The 24422-nt window shown below is 37.6% G+C and overlaps 1 protein-coding gene across 5 annotated transcripts in view; it reads right to left on the bottom strand.

The window, feature by feature from the left end:
- Positions 1-24422, bottom strand: part of tiam2a (TIAM Rac1 associated GEF 2a) — a 122286-nt gene that overhangs the window by 67796 nt on the left and 30068 nt on the right. For 4 of the 5 annotated variants that reach the window (XM_056255906.1, XM_056255905.1, XM_056255908.1 and 1 more), the window contains exons 2-5: positions 8465-8526; positions 6668-7778; positions 874-1339; positions 619-788 (exon numbers count right to left, since the gene is read on the bottom strand). In XM_056255906.1, the coding sequence (XP_056111881.1) occupies positions 619-788; positions 874-1339; positions 6668-7771 (1740 nt within the window). In that variant the 5' untranslated portion in view covers positions 7772-7778; positions 8465-8526. Of the gene's footprint in view, positions 1-618; positions 789-873; positions 1340-6667; positions 7779-8464; positions 8527-15073; positions 15306-24422 lie in introns of those variants that run through there. The other variant, XM_056255907.1, reaches the window with a different exon arrangement.

Below are 24422 nucleotides of genomic sequence, written 5' to 3'. Positions count from 1 at the left end.
AAACTTTACATTTTATACATAGAAATTATGATAATAAGGTATTTCATATCATAAGGTATTTATTCCACCAGAAACATTACTGACAGGTAATGTGTGTGTAGCTTTTTTATTTGCACACTGCACTAATCAGCATTTGGAAAAGCAAGAGTTTGTCTGGCTAACTAGACATCAAAAATCAGTCATTCTTAAAACAACAAGCAAGTGGCTGTTACTCAGCGACATAATGGCCTGACACACTATACTGGAATCTACTCTCACTTCAGTTAGTAACATCAAACAAAACTAAAACACACTATTCCCGGTTGAGTTGCAAACACAAAGAGCATGCTAAAACAATTTAAACTCAAAGTATTTTTATCATATAAATTGCCATGCACAGCATGTCATATGGTTTAACATGGTTATATGGGTTGAGTGTGTGGGAGACAGGGACATATGCTGTGATAAGAGGACTACACCTTCAGCTCCAGTTGCACTCTAGAAACACTGCTAGTGTAAAACACAATTGCGGCACATTGCTTCCACTCTGCAAACACGCAGCTTCTGCACTGCTTCTAATCTGCTAACCAGTCCAGTGTGAAATGAACATAGGTCTGTAAGCTCAGGTTTTTAACTGACCTGAAAAAGGTAGACATCACCATAGGTGTTACTGAGGCAGAACACATTCTCTTTCTTGGGGTGCTCAGGAACAGTCTGGACTACACCGTCCTCTGCTAACAAGGCATAGCATGGAGACTCTGGTTCTGAAGAGGCTTTTCCATAGGTCTCATAGAACAGCAATGTGCAACCTGCAGAAAAAAACCTTGCCATGATCAATCAGTTCAAGCAGTTTCTTTATCATAGTGGTAGTTACAGCAATCATGGCATACTTACCCTTTAGAGTGACCCAGAATTGCTTCCATTTTCGACGGCCCACTAGCTCTAGTTTGTGGTCCTTGTGTACAGTGAGCAAGGGCTTGAAGGAGAGCCATCCGGCCCGCCTAACTACACCTTGTTCTTTCTCAAACAGCAAGTCCAGCTGCTCTAGAGACCCTAGGATTTCCTGACTACTGCTCTCGATCTCCTCAGAGGAGCTCTCACACCAGTCTTCTGGAGGCCGACCAGTCTTCAACTCCCTCATGAAGTTCTTGTAGATGTTCTGCCGCAAAACATCAGTCCCAGAGTGAAGGGCACCAGCAGAGCCGCTGCAGGTGTTCAGTGTCAGAGAGTGAGAGCGGGTTTGAGACATGCCGTTGGGGAGAGTCTTAAAGCTGGAGACCTGAGAGGGAGAGCTGGTATCTGCAGTGAGGACATCCACACCACTATCAAAGCAATCCACGGACTCGCTATACCTGGAATCCTACAACAAACAGTAAAGGGGAAGTATTATGAGAATGAGGTTATATTTATGCTGAAATGTGAGCTGAAATCCTGTTTACTTTATCAAATTATCAGCTTTTAAAACAATTAATGAACTTAAACTTGTACATAGCACATCATTGATTTTGAAATCTGGTCATTTCAGACCATTTTTTTTCCTTCAATATTCTAAAGAAAATATGAGTGGTTTAAATGTTTATGCAAATGTTTTGCCACAGCATTTTAATAGAGTTGCTATTCATTTCTTAATGTTCAGAGTGGTTTTTAAGCAGAAAACCATAGAAACACAAATTACCTCAATATCATTCATGTAGCTGGCAACAATTATGAGAAACAATAAGATAAGGCCACACTTTATATTAGGTGGCCTAACTACTACATAACTACTGTGCACTTAACCATTTGATACCGTTTACTTATGTATGTGCATAAATGTTGGTGCATTGTAATTAAATTTAAAGTAGTTGCATTTAATTACCAATTTGAAGTTTAGCCCTAACCGTAAGCCAAACTTTTACCCCAAAACCTAAATAATACCTAATCCTACCCTTACTCCTTAACTCAACCATACCTCAAACTCATTATCAGTAAATGTGGGAATTTTGTAGTACATAGCAGTTAAGGCTACTGAAAGTGTGACCCAAGGTACTGTAAAACAGCAATAGTAAAAACTAAGCAACAACCAAAAAAAGAACAAAAAAACCCCCCAGAATAACAGAATAGTCAGTTATGGCCAGTATATGAGAGTAAGCTCAAGCGCAGATTTTCATGTTACACAAATTTATGAACAATGAAAGCCCATTCCTCCATCATAGTAGATATATTGTTTAAAAGGGTGTCATTTGAAAATCCCACTAATAAGATCATCATGAAAAGAAATCTGGGTAGGATCCTTCTCGAGCATCCTTCAAATTCAACACATCTCCAGGAGCTGACACTAATTACACAAGGGTTCAGACGTGCCAACAACACTGCGTAAAACTTTACACTACAGCTGAGCTCTGGCATTCAAGTGGCTTTATGAATAACATTATGAAGTTTTAAGGACAGACAAGTCATTTGGTGAGGTCAATTTGTAAAAGACTATGCGCCTGCACACATATTAAAACGCCCATACTTATAGACTAAACACGTAATACGATGGAATGGAAACTTATTTTTAAAATATTGTTTAACATGAATTCCTAAAGTTAAATAAATGAACAAGTTGACATGACATACCACAGATTATGTATCTATATTGAAGCTGTCCAGTGATCCAGAGGGCGATGATCTTACCAGGCAGTCTGGCAGATTTGAGTTCTGCCAAATGGTCTTTGACCATTTTGTCAAATTGTAAAAATGACAGAGTGTTTCTTGGCTGAAGTGTTTAGACTGGTTCATAATAATACATTTTAAAATTGCTTTACATAGTTACGGTTATGATTATCTCGATATCAGCAACATTTTTATTTTTACTAAAGTTGTCCAGAGCCAAATCTTTATTCAGCACACATTCCAGGTCACTCTATGGTCACTCAAAAATCTGCATTATAATTTATTACAAAGATGGCATGAAATTTGTCATTGACAATAGATCTTATTCACAGGAGCGGCATCTTTGAAAGCGAGGCTGTGAGGGATAGTCACACATCTCTTCCGTGGTATGTATTATTATTTATAGTGATTTAGGATTGTTCTGCTGATGAAATGCAGCAAAAATATATTTCCAAGGAATTTCAGTAGACAAAAATCACCCAGACAATATGAGTTGTGGAAAATTGAAAGTGATCTAGGAGCTTTATACAGCTTTTTACATTAGATGCCATTAAAAACACGGTAAGTCTATCCCTCACAGACTCGCTCTCATACCTGTCATGGCGGCGCTCTGAATAAGGTCTTGACTACTCAGCAGCTAATCCGTACTAAGTTGCTAAAATGACTTTATAACCAATTTTCATAGCTGTATATCTGTTTAAGACAAGATTACTAAGCTTAAAATGCCTTTAGTTAAAAAAAATAATTCACTGCTTTCTTATGATAAGAGCAGAAGAAAATGCAGTCGCTTTGAATGACTGATTAAAGACTGATTAGAACTAGACTGTATCATATCATATTACAAGTCTGAAGTGAGTAATACCAGAGTAATGGCTGTTTGTAAAAAAAAAAAAAAAAAAAAACCTTCTACAGACACAGACTCCACAGAAAATATCAAAGAGCTATTCTACTCTTACTCATCAAACGCATCATAAAAGCCACAGAACAGGAATATCTCACTACTGATGGTAAAAACCCCCAAACATATAAGATTACAAAAATAAAATGATGGCTATAAGTATTATAGCAAGGCAGAATGAAAAATACTTTTTACATACACATTCAGCCAATAAAATGCATATAAGATCTAATCAGAATTAATATCGCCTATAAACTAGGCCTACATGTTACAAAGTAAATGTAACATTTATTTTATGAAATGAGGTACTCATGGTTTTGGTCTTTCTCCCATTCAATCTTCAAATAATTGACTCCTTGCTTTCTTCAACACCATAAGCAGAAACTCACCAAACGGCAAGCACTGCTTGCGATGAATACCCATCATCTTCAGAGCACTAAACCTAAACTTGGGTTTGCGGTCTCATTGAACTGGCATGTTGCAGCTTTCAATATTGTGCCCTACATGTGCTCCTGGCAAAACAACAATGCCCGCAGTGGCACCTGGCACAAGTAACAGTCAAGACTATAACCCATGTGGCTAAAACACGGTAATACACGCATAAAAACTATAATTTGTGAAAAAATAACAAAATGTGAGCAGGGATAAAAATAAAAAAAAAATCTTCTGACTTTGAAAAACTTTTTTACATTTCTTTAGGGACTCAAGACCAACAGCATTTTAAGGGACAATGTTTTAGAATTTTTTTCAGTTCACCCTTTCTATAGTCAGTTTGATCGATTTCGAAAGTAGTTTAAATCTATACAATGAAACTAATATTTTTTGTCCTTTTGAAACCAAAACAATTAGTTCAGATTCGTTTACTGATATTATATGTTTACACTAGTACGTGGCAACAAATAAGCGTCTTTTATGTGTTGTGAGTGAGTCGTTGCATTGATCTGTACTAAAATGCAACACTTTATTAAAAATGTGTGCACGTCTATAAATCTATCAGGGCTCAAAGCTAAGGATTTTTTTTTGTCTACTGGCTCGGTCAGGTCAGTGGTTTAAGAACACAATTTAGTTCTCTTTCAAGACTTCTTGTGTTTGAATGGTTCAAAATCGCTTGAATGATTAAATTGGCAAGACTTAAAGGCACAAGCATGATAAACTTTCGTGACGATGCAGCACTGGTCTGACTGTCCAGAGAGTCCTTCAGGTGTTACAAAGCGTATTCCTCATAAATGACAACAAAAATGGATCTATTTCCTCCATTGTTTAAACTGCTGAGCATGGCTTTGATAAAGCTATACAACAAGACAATAATAGTATAAAATACACTTGTCAATGGTATTGTAATATATTGTGTCATATTAAATTTACACATTAAGAATTTACACATTACATTAAAATGTATTCATTCTGTTTTTGTTGTGAACAAGAACGACATGATTGATTGATTGATTGATTGATCTACGTTCATGAACAAGATGTCTGACTCTTATTTCATTCACTAACAGAGTAAACGCTGACTTTTTCAGAGACTGGTTTATTGAAACTGGACATATCCGTTCAGTAGGTCCAACCCAATGAAATACACCTTCACTAGCAAACTACTGGCACCGTGATCTGTCTTTACAGGCAGGAAAAGCCACCAAAGAAGTTACATGCCTCAAAATAGAGCTTCAAAGAAGAGAGTCTTCAGTGAACAAGAAATGTGAGTGTGTATGAAAGTAAACATGAGTGATTCATTCACTTAAAAATATTAGTTCAAAAACACTGATTTGTTCACTATAACACACTGTCCTCTCCAAATGACACAAATCCATCTTAGTGACAGAGAACTTTAATACCCGTGTAAGTGGTGATATAAGAAAATGTGTCAGATCTTCTAGGTGGCTCTTATGGGATTGAGTCAAATGAGCCCACAAGTAAGCACCCACAGTTATGATTGGCTAAAAGCATCTTTCTCCCTGTTACCTCACTGCTCACCGCTATACTGGGCAGGTTAAATAAGTCAAAATGTAAACTAGACATTGGCCCTGTCCCAAATGGCACACCTTATGTCAGGGGCGAGGCCAGTAATGTTCAAGGGACTGGGCCTTCATAAAACAGCGTGGGCAAAGCGTAGGCTAGAATATGAACCCTGCACTGCAAATTACCAACAAGTTTCAAAACAGCAAACAACAACAACAACCTATAAAAACTACACTATAAAAATGTTTCACTTATTTCAACTTAAAAACTTTCTTTTGCTGCCTTAAATGAATTATAATCAAATTGGCTGTACAAGTAATTTCAACTTAAAATATATTAAAACTGACTTAAAAAAATCAAGTTGAATCTCGTATGACTTAAATTATTTTATGAGTTAAAGTAATGTAAAATCATATGTTGCCATGACTTACTAATTATTAGGCTATCATATTTTACAGTGCAAGACACAATAAAATGGCTCTTCCTAATTAAGTTCTATCCTAAGTTTGTCATTATATGAAATAATGTTTAGAATTGTGTAACTAACGGGACTAACAGAAACTGACGAATCATATTTAATGTTTCATTTTGACAAGCGTCCACCTATATAGGGATATAGGAAACTAATTAATCGAACCTAAAATCGACCATGAAAACTTGCATTTAATTATTATTTTAACAAAATAAATAAATTTATAGTGTAATAAGACATTTATTACAATTATTTTTGTTTATTCAATTATTTCATATATTTGGAAAATTACCAACTTTTGATTGGGTGGGCCACAATTTTATGTGTCTTCGCCACTGCTTCATGTTCACATGTGGTCACTTTTGACGTTTGTGCTGAAGTGAATGACGTGACATGAATGATTCCTGAAATTGTGTGGCTTGTTGAGGAGTTGTAGTACAAACAATCTTATTTGCGATTTTCACCTAGCCACAACAAAAATTTTAAGGAGAGACGCAACCCCTCACCCTGAGAGTAAGCAATAGTAATGGTTGTTTGACTCCATTGACTAGAACTGCAGACAGAGGCTGGCATTGGATTTAAATCTTATAACATCATTCACTTTACTAAATAAAATAAAATTAAAACAAAGATATATTCACAAAAACAGCCCTACTACCAGAAAATGAGAGGTTCAAAATTAGCATGTTTAAAAGAAAATGGAATAAAAGGATTGTCCTTACCTGAAACTTCTTTTTACTGGTCAAACTTCCAGTCCAGTCACTGATGCGCCTAAATCTGTTCCTGATGGACACTTTCTTTCCATTATTGTCTAGAAAAGGCTTAGGTTTACGACAAGGTAAGGTGAAGGAGGAATATTGCTTTTCCTCTGAGTCTCCTTCCGAACAGTGTTCCTCCATCACAGACACAAAGGAGGATCTGTGCTTTAAATGGCTGTCATTTATAAACTGCAAATCCTTAACCGTAGAGAAGGTGGCAGCAATTCTGGGATCCCTGTAGAGGATGGTTGTAGTATTGGCAGCCAACGGCTCATCCAAAAACCCCACGTTTGATGAAATGATCTGTCTTTGGCTGTTAGGGGATGCACTGTCTGAATCGTTAAGTTCGACACTGGTCCCCCAAGGCAAGTCGTACAAGGAGCCATCTGAGCTCAGAGAGCTACCTTTACTGCTCTTGAAGCTGGAAACAGCCTGAGCAGCTCCAAGATGGGCGTCTAATGAGGGACTTACACCAGATAAGCTAGAACTGGACTCTAATGTAGGGGAAAACTTGAGGAGCTGAACTGGTCCAGCGCAATCATCCAAAGTAAGGGCATTGTTTGAACTGCTGTTGAATTCTACTCGTACACTACCATCTTTCTTTATAACAACCCTGGGGCTGCTCTGGTCCTCAATATCCTCAAACCTGGGACTTTTCTCAAGCATCTTCATTGTGTTAATAGCATAATTATTACCGGGTTTTGTCTTCTCCTTGTGACCGCCATTCAAGCAGCCATTTTTAGAAGGCAATGTCAAGCAGCCATCAGGCAACAAGTCCTCTGAAACCCCATTCCACTGACTATTTGCACCACTCTTTAGTTTATGTGTGATGTAATCATAATGGCGGGACATAAAGGTGTGGCTGCTCTTCGACGGGGAGGAACCACAATCTACATTTCTGGACTTCAATGCAGAAATTCCTGAACCAGCACTCCAAAAGCCAAGAGGTGATACAGCGTCTTCTTTGGCAGAGTGCACCTTGAATGAGTAGGGTTTCTGTCTGCCAGGGATGATGAAGCTATTGTTTCTAGAGCCCTGGATGCTATACTGGCTCTCAGAGTTTCCCATCCTGGATCTAGAAGAGCAAGAGAAAGATTCTGTCAGTAACACAAAGCTATGCTAAGTCTCTTAAATATTGCTGTTATGGATTATGACTACTGTGTGTTTTGAGATTCTGATTGAGTTCTAGGGACAGATTTACTAACAGCTCAAACCCTCTTTTGGCATTAAAAAACTACTGTCAGGATCTACTAAAGACACGCATTGAAAAATTAGCACTGAAAAGGCGTAGAGACAGTTATTTTTGTGGCTGACCTTATTGCATATGCATTTGTAGGAGTTTCCCTTTCAGGCGCAAAATATATGGGAGTAGAGTATTTAAATGAATCATGCAAGGTTATTTACTAAGGTTTGCGCTCGTCAATTTACTGGTGTTTGCGCCAGTATTTACCGCCCAAAAAAAGCACGTCTTAAACCAGACACTACCTGGTAGATTGCGTTGGTCATTATGGAAACGATCTGACTGTGTCTGTGTTCTTTAATTTGCGAGTCATCAGTAGATCACGTGCAGAACGTTCCACTCCCATCAGCGCTGTTTTGGAATTGCGCTCTAATGCTAATTTGCCCTGTTTAGTAAATCTGGCCTATAGTGTTTGTTTGTGAATTTTAAGTGATACAAGTCTGCAACAAGTTACTGAGATTTTTCAGTAAAGTAAGCAAGCCATAGGATTTGCAGTGATATGCCGTAGTAAACAGACTTACCAAGGCAGTTAGGCCTCTTATGGCCTTGATGTCTGCACAGTCGCCATTCTGTCCTTGGTTATCTGTGGGGGAAAAAAACATACTGGTCTTAGAATACATTAGTTTTAAAAGGTGAAAAACATTCACAGTACAGAAAAAATATCAATAGAATGGTCCACCATTTCTACCATCTCAGGAAATGTGGTTGACATGTTAAAATTCAATATGTAACCCTGGAAAACCTTTGATTAAACAGCCTAATTATATCTGAAGACTCACTGGCATTTCCATATCCTCTTTAAACTTTTTCTCCCTGAGCTGTCCACATCTTGCCCTGACAGTTGGTAACAGTTTTGGTTTTGAAGAAGAAAAAAAGTTGACTTCATTTACTATTTATTTTTTGACACACAAGTTCCAGCAACCTTTTTTTGGCTACACTGCTAAAAAAGCTTTGAGCTAGATACCAAATAAAGCTGTGGTCAGAACATGCTCTCAGTAGGCCTACTATCCACAGGACCACACTAACACAGGCTACACATCCCTACACTCTAAAAAAAAAAAACCACTGGGTTATTTTTTCTGTCCAAATGTTGGGTTGAGCCTGTTGGGTAGTTTTTGTGTTACCCAGCCGCTGGGTTAGTGGATGGGAAAATCTTACTAAAAGTTGAAACAATACACCCTCCGACGCAGGGTTGAGTAACAGATTTTTCATTTTTGGGTGAACAATCCCTTTAAGAAAACAGTGTCCTACACATTTCTAAGAACACATGTATACAAGCCAAGAGATGTCGTAACAGTTATTAAGAGAGGTTAAATCCTCATTAGCGGAAGGAGAGATCAGGAATCAAGTGAATTTCAGAGATCACTATAGAAATTTCCAGAGAGAGCTGGGGGTTACAGTAGTTAATTTTATTCAACCATTTATTCAACAATAATTTTTTTTAAGGACGCATTATACTGACCAAAGGTCACGGTTACAAAAAATTCAATTTCAATTGAATTGTTTTACTTTATTTATCAAAGAATAAAAAAAAATATATAAAAAAACATTAGGTTTACACAAAAATATTAAGCAGCACAGCCGTTTTAAACTGTGATAATAAGAAATGTTTCTTAATCACCAAATCATTTTCATAATTTCCAAATAATACTGTTTTTACTGTATTTTTGATCAAATAAGTGCAGTCTTGCAGGGCATAAGAGACTTCTTTGAAACACATTAGAAAATCTTACCGACCCCATACTTTCGGTCTGTTTTCTGTTTGTTCAATTTATTCACTGACAAATCAAAGCTAACGATTGAACCTAGAAGTCATGCTATACTATAACATTCACTAATGAATATAACACACAGATGAATTCATGTAACTCCGTGGTTGTAGAAAGTTGTGAAAGCATTTCAGTTTAACCTATACATTGCGAAGAGAATCCAATTAACTATAACAAAACTTTGTTTTCATTTGTGAAGTTTTTCTCCGTTTTTTAGGTAGTCAACAAAACACATTTTACAGTATATGGCAGGATTGCAAGAAGAAACCACTGCTCTCTAAAAAGAACTTTTAGCCCATCTAAAGTTTGCCAAGGAACATGTGGATGAGGCCGAGGACTGTAAGAAGAACGTCCTGTGGTCTCATGGGTCCAGAGAACTTCTTGGTTTTAAATAAGAAGTGTTACATTTGGAGAAAACCACATACTGCGTACAATAATAGGAGCCTAATTCCAACTGTAAAGCACAGTGGTGGAAGTAAAATGATTTGAACCAGAGTAAAACTGAAAAAGTCTACAGGACAATATAAAGCTGTCAGTCTGGGAACTGACACTTAAAACACTGACACTGCAGCAAGACAATGGCCCTAAACATATAAGGTCTACCATGTTTAAAGCACAAAAAATGTTTTAGCTTGGCTAGACTTGAGTGTAACCCATTAGAAGTGTTGTGGAAAGATCTAAAGATAGCAGTTCATTCACACACAGAAATGTTGGAAAACCCAACAAAAGTCACTAAGTGGAAGAACTGTTATGGAGAAATGGGCCAAAATTTCTCCAATGCTCTTCCTAGACAGGACTGATCCCCCATTACCAGAAAATGTTGGTGGTGTTGTTGCTCAAGGGGGTAAAGGCAATCGCGCTGTGGTATCATTTTGCACATAAGCTAAAATATACAATGTTTTTGGTGTCATTTTTTTTTATTTGGTTCTTTACAACATCTAGCTGAAACAAGGCTTAAACGTCATAGGAACTTTGATTTAAAAAAAGCCTGAGAAAGGCTTATATTATGATATTGTGATTGCTGAAGCTTACTGGAAGAAAGCTATAGATCCAGATCTAAGGCCAGAATTATTTGAACATCTGTCTTTGCCTAAAACTCCCCTCTTTTACCTCCCAATTCACTGCTTAACATCAATGCCAATTAGAGTGTCTACTACAACACGCGCAGGAAGGAATATGCTCATTGCTTTTTCACACAGAGGCTTTAGTCTGACAAATGAGCCTGTCGCAGTGCAATGCTAAAGTTAAAATGATAATTTTCCTTAACTACAATTTAAATTGTTGCTTTTACAATTTGGTGGTTAAAGCTGGCAGAAACTCAAGCAGAAACGCTAAGGAGACATGTAAATAACAGTATTTCAGTGACAATGTGGCTTACAATCATTAATGAAAAATGTGAAAAAAGTTAAGGCGGCATTTAAAGACCTTTCACATGCCAAAAGGTTCATGTGAGAACACACAGTTGATGGAACAATCTCTAATGTCAAGTTGACACCAAAAGCGTGGCCATGCAAAAGGCACATAACTAGCGTGCAGAACATAACAGAAGCAAAAGAGCCTACACTTTATCTGTCATAGTTCTCTTATGTTCTGCTGTTACATAAGAGAACTCTTTATTATTAGACATGCAGCCCCCAGATCACTTTCTCCCTCATCATGTTACCGTCCCGAGACTTGACAGCAGCAGCTGACAACAGTGTTCAGATGTAGGCGTAGCATTTCACTTTTGTCCTTAGAGGGGCAGAACAGGGTGGGTTAGGGGTAGGGCTGCATGATGAATCGAAGTTAAACCGCACGCGGTCTGGCAAAGGCTGCATTTTTTTAATGCTTGTCAGTGAAGCACGGCTCTGTGATCAGTAGTAAATGCTGCTCCATCTGAAAGCCAGAGGGCGCTCTTGCGCAGAAATCCCAAATATCCCTTGCATAAGTACGATAAACGCTCGTCGTTCTAGGAAATCCCTATGGGCATCATGCTATTGCTGTAGCTGAATAAAAAGAAGATTGAAATGCTTTGATTGATTAAACATGACTAATAAACACACGACTACAACAATATCTGGTTTATCTGAGTTCTTTAAGCCTTCTTGGGTATTTTCATGATAATAAAGTAAAGCTCAATGCTAATCGACATAGCCTTTATCACTGTATAGAATACTATAAAATAATAATGTTGTGTGCCTTAATCTGTGTAAGAAGCCACATCAGCTCATAAAAGGATGTTTTCAAACACCCAACTGACATTATGAAGTGAGTTTAGTGTAAAAACTAACAAGTTATTAAATGTTGTCTTTTGTTGGACAATAGGTTCATAAATGCTTCTCATGTTTGGAAACATGTTTGACACATGTTGCTTTTTCAAATGCACGTTATAAGTGACTCAAACTCGCAGTGCTTTCAGATGGAGCAGCGTTTACAGAGCTGTACGTCACTGACAAGCTGCGCATAAAAAATACAGTTGTGGTCAGAATTATTGGCATACCTGGCAAATATGATCAAAGATGGCTGTAAAAATAAATCTGCATTGTTTATCCTTTTGATCTGTCATTCAAAAAATTTGCTCAAATCTAACCTTTCATTGAAGTAAAAGAATTGAAAGTGGGGGTAAATCAATGTGAAATAAATGTTTTTCTCCAAAATATGTTGAACATAATTCTTGGCACCCTTTTATTAGCCTAAATACTTTTTGCAATCTCCTTATCCCAAGATAACAGCTCTGAGTTTTCTTCTATAATGCCTGATGAGTTTGGAGAACATCTGACAAGAGATCAGAGACCATTCCTCCATACAGAATCTCTCCAGATCCTTCAGATTCACAGATCCATGTTGGTGCTTCTTCTCTTCAGTTCAGACCACTTATTTTCTATAGGGTTCAGGTCAGGGAACTGGGACGGTCATGGCAGAAGCTTCATTTTGTGCTCAGTGACAAATTTTTGTGTTGATTTTGATTTTTGTTTTGGGCCGTTGCCCTGATGAAAGATCTAACCACGGCCCATTATAAAATTTCTAGCAGAGGCAGTCAGGTGTTGGTATTTGCAAAAATCCATAATACCATTTATCTGAACAAGATGTCCAGGACCTCCAGCAAAAAAATAGGCCCACAACATATAAGATCCAGCAGTATATGTAACCGTAGGCATGGGGTACTTTTTATCCCTGTTTGCACCAAAACCATTCAGTGCGTTTGCTGCCAAAAAGTTATTGTTTTGTTTCATCTGACCACAGAATCCGGTCCCTTTTGAAGTTCCAGTCGTGTCTGACAACTGAATATGCAGGAGTTTGTTTTTGGAGGAGCGAGGAGGATTTTTTTTTTAATCCCTCCCAAACAATATGTGGTGATGTAGGGGTTGCTTGATATATATATTTTTTAGGCTTTCTGACCCCAAGACTCAACTAATCTCTGAAATTCTCCATCTGTGATCATATTTATACTCCTCATATTTAAACTCCTGTGAAACAATAAGTCATAGCTAGACAATTTCATGTTCCTAGTCACCCTGGTGTGCTAAAAAAATGTAAATATTAATGGGAATATACTTCAGAGATATTTTACTCGTACAAAATTAAGGTGTGTCAATAATTGTGGCCAACATGAATTGGAGAAAAACATTTATTTCATAATGTGGTTTACTTCAATGAAAGGTTTGATTTTTGCGATTTGTTTTGCGATTAATCGTGCAGCCCTAGTTGGGAGTCATATTCTGAAGTAGTACTTAACTCAACGTTTTTTATTTAATTAAGGAATGATTTGATGAATTCACACCGATTCAATTCGATTTGATTTTGATTAATGATTCAACTTGATTTTGTTTATTGAATTCACAGTATTATGTAAATGCTTGTTCTAATGTGTCTCATAGTAAGAAAAGGAAAAAGACAAACTATTATTCTTGACTAAAAAAAATGAGTCACGATTCAAATAATCCATGTTCAAGATCGATGCATTTGCACTGGCAGAATTTGGGATCAATGCATGGAGAAAACAAGTGAATCGTTACACCCTTAGGAGTAATATATCATATATACAGATAAAGCGCTGTGAATTCCGGCTCGCGTACCCCGAAGTGATAAAATAAAACAAAATTCTGTATCAAAATTTATAGGCAAGAAAAGTAGTTTGTTTAGGCTGGGTTGTATGAATTACAAACCTGCGCACATATTTTAAAAAGCACATAACTATAGAATTCTGAATGAGCATGTGAACGCCTTCAGTGTTAATCACAGGTTCGCGTTTAAAGTCTGATCATTTCGACGGAGGTGAATCAATCAAAGTTAACTTTAGCTGGAAGTAACATTATTTAAGAACCGCTATAACGCCAAAACAATCTGTTACCTTAAATTATATGTTTATCTCTGTAAAGCTGCTTTGAAACAATTCATTGTTAAAAGCGCTATATAAATGAAGTTGACTTGACTTGACTATACAGGTTCACCGCTCTACAAGCTTTAAGAAAGATCAGAGAAGTTGAACGAACTGTGTATAGAAACATAAACACTTCCATCATTATCAGACAGTCACTTTTGTACAGCACTTGCATATCTGACTTCATTTGCTCATGTTAATTTTCTGCAATAAATGGAAGACTAAATGAAAGATACATATTGAAAAGAAAATTTAAAAAGGGATTAAATTAAGACTAAATGTAACCTTCACCGAAAACATGTAGTGAAACATGAAAAGGAGTCACATGTTTAGATCCAATGTTTTTAGCAGGTATAATACTGTTGAGCTTTATTTTACATTATGGCCTAAACAAGCGAATGATAGATCAATCAGATTCTTCTGAATCGGTTTATCCTACTCTCAGTGTAGATTTAATGCCCTAGCAAAGTCTCAATGCACATTTTATGTCTCTGTACTCAAGACATCCCTGTCAAATGTTAACTGATAAGATATTTCAACATCATAACAGAAATATTGACAGTCTTTGATCATCACCAGTCCACCCATCTCCTAAATCTTTCTGACGTACTGTAGACAAATCAATCTGTGCAACACACTGACTGACTACAGTTCAATAAATCACAGACCTGTCCTGAGCAGGAGTCTTCAGTTTAAAAAGAACTGAAGGCATATGAAGTTTCAATGAACAGTCAATGATTCAGACAGCAATAAGCTAAAGTGAACCAACAGCACCAGTCTGCCACTAAGCCTACACCTGCAGCCTGTTTTTTTTTTCTTCTGTTAATCCAGTTAGAGGCTACAAAGGCAAGGCTGAAAAACACAGACAAAAACACCTTTCCCTTACCTTTGGGAAAAAGCTTTAATCTACAATGCTTTGAAAAGGAAGAAGAATCCAGTCTGTCTGATCTCAACATCAGCTCTCATAGAAAGACACACACTTAAGAGACAAAATGACTCACACAAAAGCACATGCGCACACGTGGAAACTCCCTCCAGACGGAGAGTGACTCCTGCTCTGGACAGCACTGCTTCGGCGTGAGGGGAAAAGCTGATGTCTGTCAAGCCAGTGCTTCTTGTTTCTTTGGTATAGCATAAACTCCTTAAGAAATCCACCTGAAGTTACATCTCTGTTGTTCTGAGGACAGAAGCTGAACCCCCGCAGTTTCCCATGGAGGGTTAATGCTAACCGAATGTTCCCGTGTCCACAGTGTTATCTGACCCTGCATAGCACCATCACCCCCACACTGAGAGGCGGGACGGCAGGGAGGGCAGCCAGAGAAATGGGGGAAATGGACGGGTAAAAGAGGAGGGGTTAAAGATGGATTCATTTTCAACTCTATGGGGAACAAAATCCCAAAATTTGATTACAGTGAGGTTGGATGGCACTGACAAGTATACATATTTTTATTTTCTAGGTAAACCCTTATAAACATGTACAAGGAATGTTGTATTTTCCTGGCAGCCCTCAATTCCACCATGCTCCCTAAAAACAAACATTCTTTCTCAGTTTCAATCAAACAAAAAGTTAATTCAAACTGGCTAATTCATAAAACAGGATCACAGCTTATTAGACAAGTTTGAACACAGGAGTTCATTGCCAAGGAGTGTTTAAATCTGGTTTCTTATGGCTGAAAATATGAAGTAACGCTATTAGCAAAAGATTTTAATTTATTTGGGTCTATATTCATCTTGTTTTTATAACTTTATATGAATTGAGACATGAATACTTTACATTTAAAAAATCATATCACACTTTGCATGAATGCAAAAGACTGATTTAAAATTGTGATAAGATGGTGACCCCCAGTTATAGAACCTAAGGACATATGCTTTCCCCTATATGTATTTAAAACTGCTTTTAAAAAGTACACTTATTTCAAACTTTTTTTTTTTGTTCAAAATAAACAACATTTTAAAAATTAGTAAATACAACATCAATTATTCTTCCAAAACGTGATTTTGCCTTACCCTGATTCACTATGGTAAGCCTATTATAAGTTTTTATATTTTAGACCTAGCGGGATGGTTTTCATGTGAAAATCCATACGTACGTCACTGGTCCGTGCATGACTGTCTCGTCATATCTGTAGATAGATAAAAGTTGCTGGGAATGGCGTAGGTTAGTTGTCACAACAAGCGAGAAAGCTTGACAAGGAGCTTGAAGTCTTGAACCACTGGGAAAATCACCCTTTTAAACAAATGACAAACAGAGGAGAGTCTGCTGGGAAAAAGAGAACGCGACGGAGCTTGTAATAAAACAAGAATCAACATTGGCTTGGCTTTTCGAAGAAGGCAAGAACTGATGGATTTGAAATGTTGTAAAAGCGACGCAGAGATGGCGTTTTCGTTTTTATTACTCAGCAGATGAGTAAGGTATTTTATTGAGCAGATAAATTGCAGAGTTCATTGTAAAGCATTATCCATTGTGAAGGGTCATACTCATCCGCACAGTCACGCAGAAGCGAAGCACAACCAAAACAATGTTCCTCCACAAAATACATGTAGTTTTGCTTTTTAACCACTAGAGGATCAAAAGTTACACAGTGTACCTTTAAGGTTTTCCTTGTAGAACTTAAGCAATCAGTCTCTCTTAGTTTTGTCTATGCTTGATTTTGAAGTTTGAGGTTTCAATGCGAGCAGAGCTACCCAGCACGATCCTGCATTATTATGGCTGGTTAACTCAAATTAGTTGAGTCAAAAAAAAGGAAATAGCTTTATAATGCATGGTTACAACACGCGCGGGCCGGGACTACTTTTTGTGCTTGCACTCACTGGCAGCGAGCGGGTGGTGTGTGCGTGTGTGTGTGTGTGTGTGCGCGTGACGACGCCAACGGTAAGTTACCAGGGCTGTCTCTCTGCCTGCAATATACAAAGGCCAGAGTAAAACATTTTAATATTCCGTTTTTTTTTGCCCCTTTTTGTACTTTGTAGATCAGCTATGTCCAAGAAGAAGAAAGGGGACATACGAAGCTTTTTCATAAAGCAGAGTGTAAGTAGTGCTAGGCAAAAATAACTAGCCACACAAATAACTAGCAGTAGTAGTGACTGACCAGGCTTTCAAATGCAGATTCTACTGTGGAAAATAGTATTAACTGGTGATCCTGGTTACCCAGGATATTGTTACAGTTAAAGGTGCCCTATGTAAAAATTGAGGTAAAATTATCCAAAAAATAAGCTACACGCATCAAAAGAATGAGAAGAAATAAGTGCAATGATGTCATTAAAAAATTGACAAGTTATAGTGCTGCCGAGATATAAACCTAAATTAGCATGCTAAATTACTAGCGCCGGCCCGACTGGTGTCGTAATACCAGTGTCGGCCATGCGTACTTGAACCTGATGTCAATCGCGTCTAAATGAGACCGGCCTTTATAATTTAGTGTTGAGATGTTGTTCATTGAGTCTCTAATCTCTAAAAATCTCCAAATGAACTGCGGTCTTACTATCGTGTCAATTGATTTGATTAGTATGCGCGAGGGAGAGAGAGAGCAGGAGGACTGCGCTCGTGTTGTTTGAAGACGTGAGAGTGCGAGCGCGCGGCCGGGGCGCTCTCTCTCTCTCTCTGCTCGTTATAAGCCATGTCAAGCGCAGCAGTCATTATATTCTACATCACTCACCGATCAAAATAGGCTTTGGCGGGACAAAGCGGACGATTTGACGGTTTTAGAAGATTAACAACCCGAAACTAAAAAACAGACTAGAGTAGGCCAACTTTCTGGAGGTATACTGCCCCCATTTGGTATGGTATGGTGCCACATTCCACATGGCACCTTTAAAGGAGAACTCCGGCGCAAAATGAACCTATGGTCTAATTACACATTGTTACCTAGTCAACCGTTATCTGAGATTTGTTTTCATGATTATCGAATGTAAATAGTTTTATCTCTAAAAACAGTTTAGCCTATAAAGCTAGTATAACGCTAGTATATTGGGCATAGATCAATGACAAATAAAAATCGCTTGTTAATACCACTAACAAGGCTCAAAATAGCCCCACACTAGCACGGTAGCATAATGAGGGTCCCTACCTTCAAACCGAAGCATTGAGAACTTTGTCAGTGTCCAGACAGTTTAATAAGAAGATATTTTTTACATACAGTCAACTTCGCGTATACAGGCAGAAGCCATCTTTGAAAAAGAGTCTCTACCAGTCGATCTACGAACGCCGATCCAAGCCTGCTGTTCGCGCTCACCTTATCACAACTTATAGCTCGTTTGCAACTACCAGCGCACTTGGATCGGCGTTCGTAGATCAACTGGTAGAGACTCTTTTTCAAAGATGGCTTCTGCCTGTATACGCGAAGTTGACTATGTAAAAAATATCTTCTTATTAAACTGTCTGGACACTGACAAAGTTCTCAATGCTTCGGTTTGAAGGTAGGGACCCTCATTATGCTACCGTGTTAGTGTGGGGCTATTTTGAGCCTTGTTAGTGGTATTAACAAGCGATTTTTATTTGTCATTACTCCATGCCCAATATACTAGCGTTATACTAGCTTTATAGGCTAAACTGTTTTTAGAGATAAAACTATTTACATTCGATAATCATGAAAACAAATCTCAGATAACGGTTGACTAGGTAACAATGTGTAATTAGACCAAAGGTTCATTTTGCGCCGGAGTTCTACTTTAAACCTAGCTTCTGCAATCTTTCAAGGTTAGGAGCATTAATTAGGGGTGTGCAGCACGGATAGACTCATAGAAGTCGCGCTATCATGATAGAATGCTACGTTAGCAAGTCACTGAATGTTAATTAGCCTACCTTAACTTAGAATCTTGCAGTCATAAACAGTGGATCATCTGAGACATTTTTCGTTTCTACATTGTAATGTATTTGTGAGTGTAGCCTACTTGCTAGACACATGTGCTGGAAAAACATGTTGGCAATGTTAAAAAGGCAAAAGTTAACACTGTTGGTTATTCAAATATAATGAATCATTATTTGATTGATAATATCCAAATTCCAAATAATAATAATTTATGTTAAATAAAATGTTTGGTTGTTCAGCATTACACAGTCTCAGGTGTTTATTTTTTGAGAGTGCATTTTTGAGATTATACAGTTATACTAGCTCTTTATTGACAGTATACAGGATGGTGTATCGGGGTCAGGATACAATATAATGAGATTAAGTAGATTCACTTCTGTATTATGATATTCTGTATTGCCAGCAGTCTGAAATGACAAAGGAAATCGCCATTAACTGAGACCAAACCTACGCCCATGCTTCATTATGAAAGTCAACCATATTCAGAGTGTGCAAACTCCCTCGATTTGTATTTCGATTCAAAATTATAGTGTAATGGCTAGCTCAGTACGAATTTTTATTGAAAAGCATGGACAGGACAGAAATGACTTTTCTCACTTCTATTGCAGATAAGATGTAAACATCTACTTTTCTGTAGAGCCTCTACAATTTACTATTTTTATAAAGATAAGCATTCAGTGGATGATCCTAATTAGTAGATCACGCTTTAAAGGATTTCATGCAGTGACTGGTGATTAGCTAAACAACAAAAGAGCAGAATGAGTAAAGAGGATCAGGGTGACAATGAGAGTCTCCATTATAAATTGTTTAAAGGAGCTGGTGCCTTTGAAATGGGAAATGTCTTTGTGGGGATTAGGGACACAAGGTCATACATATTCACTAAAGGCATGATCCTGCTAATTACATGCAGAACAATAGATTTTGGCCTTTACTGGGCTGTGCACAAAGCTCATTAACAGCATCTGTTGGCATAATCAAAAGTGCACAAGCCAACATTAAAGAGAGCAAGAACTCACAAGTAGTTTTCTGTAGTGCTGTATGAGACGGGGTTTACTGCCTATTTCGCATTAGTTTGGCAAACACAAGCTTCATAGACCAATGAATCTTATCAGTATTTAACCTTAAATGGAACAAATGGTCTAGACTCCAGCCATCCCGACCGTCTTTAATGGTAATGGGCAAAACACACTGTACATAGGCACATAGTCGGTGGTCTGTCAACAAAACAGAGGACGAAAACAAAAAGCTGTGTAAAATGAATACATACGATTTAGGCTACAGACTGGCTTTGACTGTTCCAATATGGCGGACAGCTTACGTTTGTTGATTTAAAATACATTTTAGTACGAAAGTTTTGGGTAAATCATAATTTGTTCGTGAAAATGTTGTACACAGATTTCACACACAAAACTGTGCAAAGTAACGCATGCTTAGAGAATAAGACCCACTGAAACTAAACAGAACCAAAACATATACAAATAACTAGAAGAATAACAAAGTGCAGTAAATAGTAAAACTATCTGTGCTACAAACCTGTGTGTTTATAATTACAACAATACATTAATACTATGGTAATACCATTTTGCAATATCAAACAGCATAACAAGCTGTTTTTTGTACAGCTAAAAATAACTGGAAGGTGATGACACCAGAAGCCAGACACATTCAATTTACAAAAGGCTACGTTCACTCTTACATTAAAAGTAAAGTTGAATGTGTTGACGTAAGAAGTCTGTCGGAAAGCTATCATAAAGCTCTGTCGGAGCGGTTTACGGTAAGTTTTCTGCTGCTAGACGGACGTCTGACCGCTGTCACTCAGAAGTAAAAAAAAAAAATTAGGCAAATTGGGCTAAATGAAACTAAAGCGCTACCCCTCATCTAGGTGGATGAAGAAAAACAGCTCAGTGATTTAAGGTCATTTCTTATGATCAACATCACAGAGTTTACCAGTATTTTGGTACTGGTGTGTGAATGGTATCTTACCGGTAAAGAGACAGAACGCCGTTGCTTGTGTGACCAGCACATGTGTGGAACATATATTTACCGGAAAAGTTGTTCCGGTTTTACAGTAATTTACCGGGATTGCTATGTGAAAGGGACTATTGATTCATCAACTGGGGTCGTATAGATTACCATCATGTTCGTTTTGACCAATCCACTTGCACTTCTACTTTCCACTTGACCTATCCCCTAAAAATGTATTCACTACTGTCACTGCATTTCCTTTTCCAACTTCTTTGTTTCAATCAACTTGTGTTCTTGTCAGTCTGTATAGTTCATGAGAGCGGTCAAACACACATTGGAGATCAGCAGAGACAAATCACCCTCTTGACTAGACTCTGTAGCTGGAAGGAACTTGCTCTTTAAAACTCTTGTATAGCAGACCTAAATGTCAGCAGTGATCCCAAGAGCTATCATGTAGTTCCAGTAAGTCACTGACAAAGGCAACATTGCCAAAATTGACAACAGTTGTAAACATCAGTGCACATCAGGCTATATCATTAAACCTCTGCAGAACCTCTCATGATTGTTAGGGACGGTTCGTAAGAGACAAAGAAATATGAGTAAACTGGAATAAAGGATATAAAAAGCTAACATTGTGCATTTCTAATTAATCACGCTGCCAGACATTCTGGTCTCTGGAGCCAAACAGAGTATGAGAAGCAACGACTGCCACAAAGGCAAATCTGTTGCAGATGTGTCCACTCAGAACACTTGAACCAAAAGATGAATCTGTGATGGTTCAGTGATAAAACAGAGTGCTGGAAGACCAAATGCTGACAAATGAAGAGGAAAAGACAAGAACACGCATGGATACTTATAAAGGGAACCATATTTTGATATTAAAGGAGTGTAAAAACCTTGTGCCCATATCGATTAAACCTGTCCACAGCCCACACCTGCTGCAATCTATCTCCACTGACATGCACGCTACACATGGAGGGAACCTAAATCGTATTACTTAAACCACTAAATTGAATAAGGTTGACCCGACTCGCTCTGTGTCCTTTGGCGAGCAATCTGTCATGTCAAGGTGCTGGAGTTCATTGAAATCAATGGTGAGTCTGATGTGGTCTGGGGGAGATTTTGCCAGTGTCTCAGATGATTTTTCATTCACTTTTCAAGCCTCATTTACACAGCCGGTGGGGAATCAGAGGGAGTCGCTGAGCAAGGAAAAAGGAGCCTTACCATCTGCAAGCTTCTTCCTAATGGTTAAATTCAGTGATATAGCAACTACTACAACTGGAGAGGACATGTCCTCCTACTTAAAAAAAAAAAAACCCTTAATTTGCTATTTATTTGATATTTGAGCTTTACGTGACAGGGAATCAGAGAAAAATAAAAGTCAGAGGTAATCATTTATTCTGCTCTGCCATTCTCAATGTGTGACAGACTACTGACTAAAAAGAATGAGAACCATCAAAACAAGTTGAAAGTAGACGTGCTGATATTCGGTACAATATATCGCAGTAATGAACATGCATGGTAATGTTATCGTGGATTCTAATTACGACTTGTTTTGATTTTTGATTGCTTCTTTACCATTGACCAGTTAAATCTAACAATACTGTCTGTATGCTGCGTAAAGGAGGCATGCACACTTTGATGTAAACAACCCCAACATGGACGAGATGCATGGCGGAAAGACTGAAGGAGACTGAATGAGAATACAAATGCCCTCTCTGACAGTAGGTAGCGCTTCGAGAAAGGCAGAAACAATGCAGTCACCCGTCAACAAAACGGGTTCCACAACTTTCCGTATTTGACACCAGCTTGTCATGGAGAAAAAAGATAAATTTCCATGTTCTAAAAAAGTGTTTATTTTTTTTAATTCACTACGGTGAATATCAAATGACACAGATTTAATATTTATTTTACATGTGGACGTAGTACACTTCAGAATAAATTTTTTTGGATAATTTACTGATGTACATCCAAGATGTTCATGTCTTTCTTTCTTCAGTCGAAAAGAAATTATGGTTTTGGAGGAAAACATTCCAGGATTTTTCTCCATAGCGGACAACTGTTATCAACGGGTTGAAGGGCCAAAGGCTTTACACAATCCCAGCCGAGGAATAAGGGTCTTATCTAGCCAAAGATAAGATTTTTTAGATTCATTTTCTAAAAAAAAATCAAATACATATACTTTTTAACCACAAATGCTCATCTTGCACGTCCACGACTTCACGCATTATGTAATCATCATGTTGGAAAGGTCAGGCTTTAAAATAGGTTGTAGGATAGGGCAAAAAACTCATCCTCTCATTTTCGTCAAAATCAAATGTTCTCCTCCAAACTTCAAAATTGTCCGACATCGATGTTTTACCTTTTATGTATTAATTGGTTTTTTTTAAAGGGCGTTTGACTTAGTCATTGCACGTTCGCTTTGTAAACACTAGGTCAGTACTTCCGCATACGTCACACGCATGACCTTTGAACGTAATTACGTAATGTGTGGCGCATCACAGCTAGTCCAAGACGAACATTTGTGGTTAAAAAGTATATGATATGTTTTTGGTTTGGTTTTTGGTTTCAGAAAATGACTGATCGTTTTGCTAGATAAGACCCTTATTCCTCGGCTGGGATCGTGTAGAGCCCTTTGAAGCTGCATTGAAACTGCAATTTGGACTTTCAAACCATTGGTTCCCATCCATGTTTTTTTCACCATCCTAAAAAGAATGTTTATCCAGTTTATTTGGATTAATAAACACCCAAGAGTCCGGACATCTTTGCTTTACCTACCATACGATAGAGGAGGATTGAAACTCCCAAATATTCAATCATACTATTAGGCCTCCAAGATAATGTTTCATTTTTTGGCAAGTGCTCCTCCTAATTGGCTAGAAATAGAAAATGAATTTGTGAAATCTAAGATTCCTTTTAACTTGTATCTTTATTCAGCCAATACAAAAATGTTACAGAAAAATTTGAGTGGAATATCATTTAATCCAATAGTACTGAACATGATAAATGTCTGGGCGAAAGTACGAATTCATCTAAAGGAAAAAGTCTTTATCTGTATTTAGCCCAATATGGGGGAATGATACCTGCTCGAAAGGATTTAGGCTTTCGACTCTGGGCTGAGAACGGTGTGTGGAAAGTTAAAGATGGCGTTCTAATGTCATTTACTGATATTACTGACAAGTTCAAGTTCTAGCAATTATAAATATTTGCAAATTAGGAATTTTATACGTACTGCCCGGGGACAAGAATTTGCTGAGCCAGAGTTAACTAATCTGGAGAAATGTGTATCTAAACCAAGCCAAAGTGGAGGACACATATCTTGTTTATACAACATGTTATAGTAAGGTCAGGAGTCATGTACATCCAGATTAGCCATGTGGGAACAAGACCTCAAATTGAAGATAGATAAGGAGAAATGGGAGCAAAAATGTGTAAAAGACCAAACACAGACCGTTAACGTCAGGAAATTTTAATTCTCAAGTGACCTAATCCTTCAACTTTAATCTTTTTGAAACATTAGTTACTTTATTCATTTTGTTTCCTGTTTTATTGCATTTAAATGTTCCAAGTTCTT

Source organism: Rhinichthys klamathensis, unplaced genomic scaffold (genome assembly GCF_029890125.1).
Source record: "Rhinichthys klamathensis goyatoka isolate OS25496 unplaced genomic scaffold, OSU_Roscu_1.1 h1tg000123l_1, whole genome shotgun sequence".
Lineage (NCBI taxonomy): Eukaryota > Metazoa > Chordata > Actinopteri > Cypriniformes > Leuciscidae > Rhinichthys > Rhinichthys klamathensis.
Note: the sequence above shows the minus strand (reverse complement) of the source record. Positions and strands in the feature narration are given on the sequence as shown.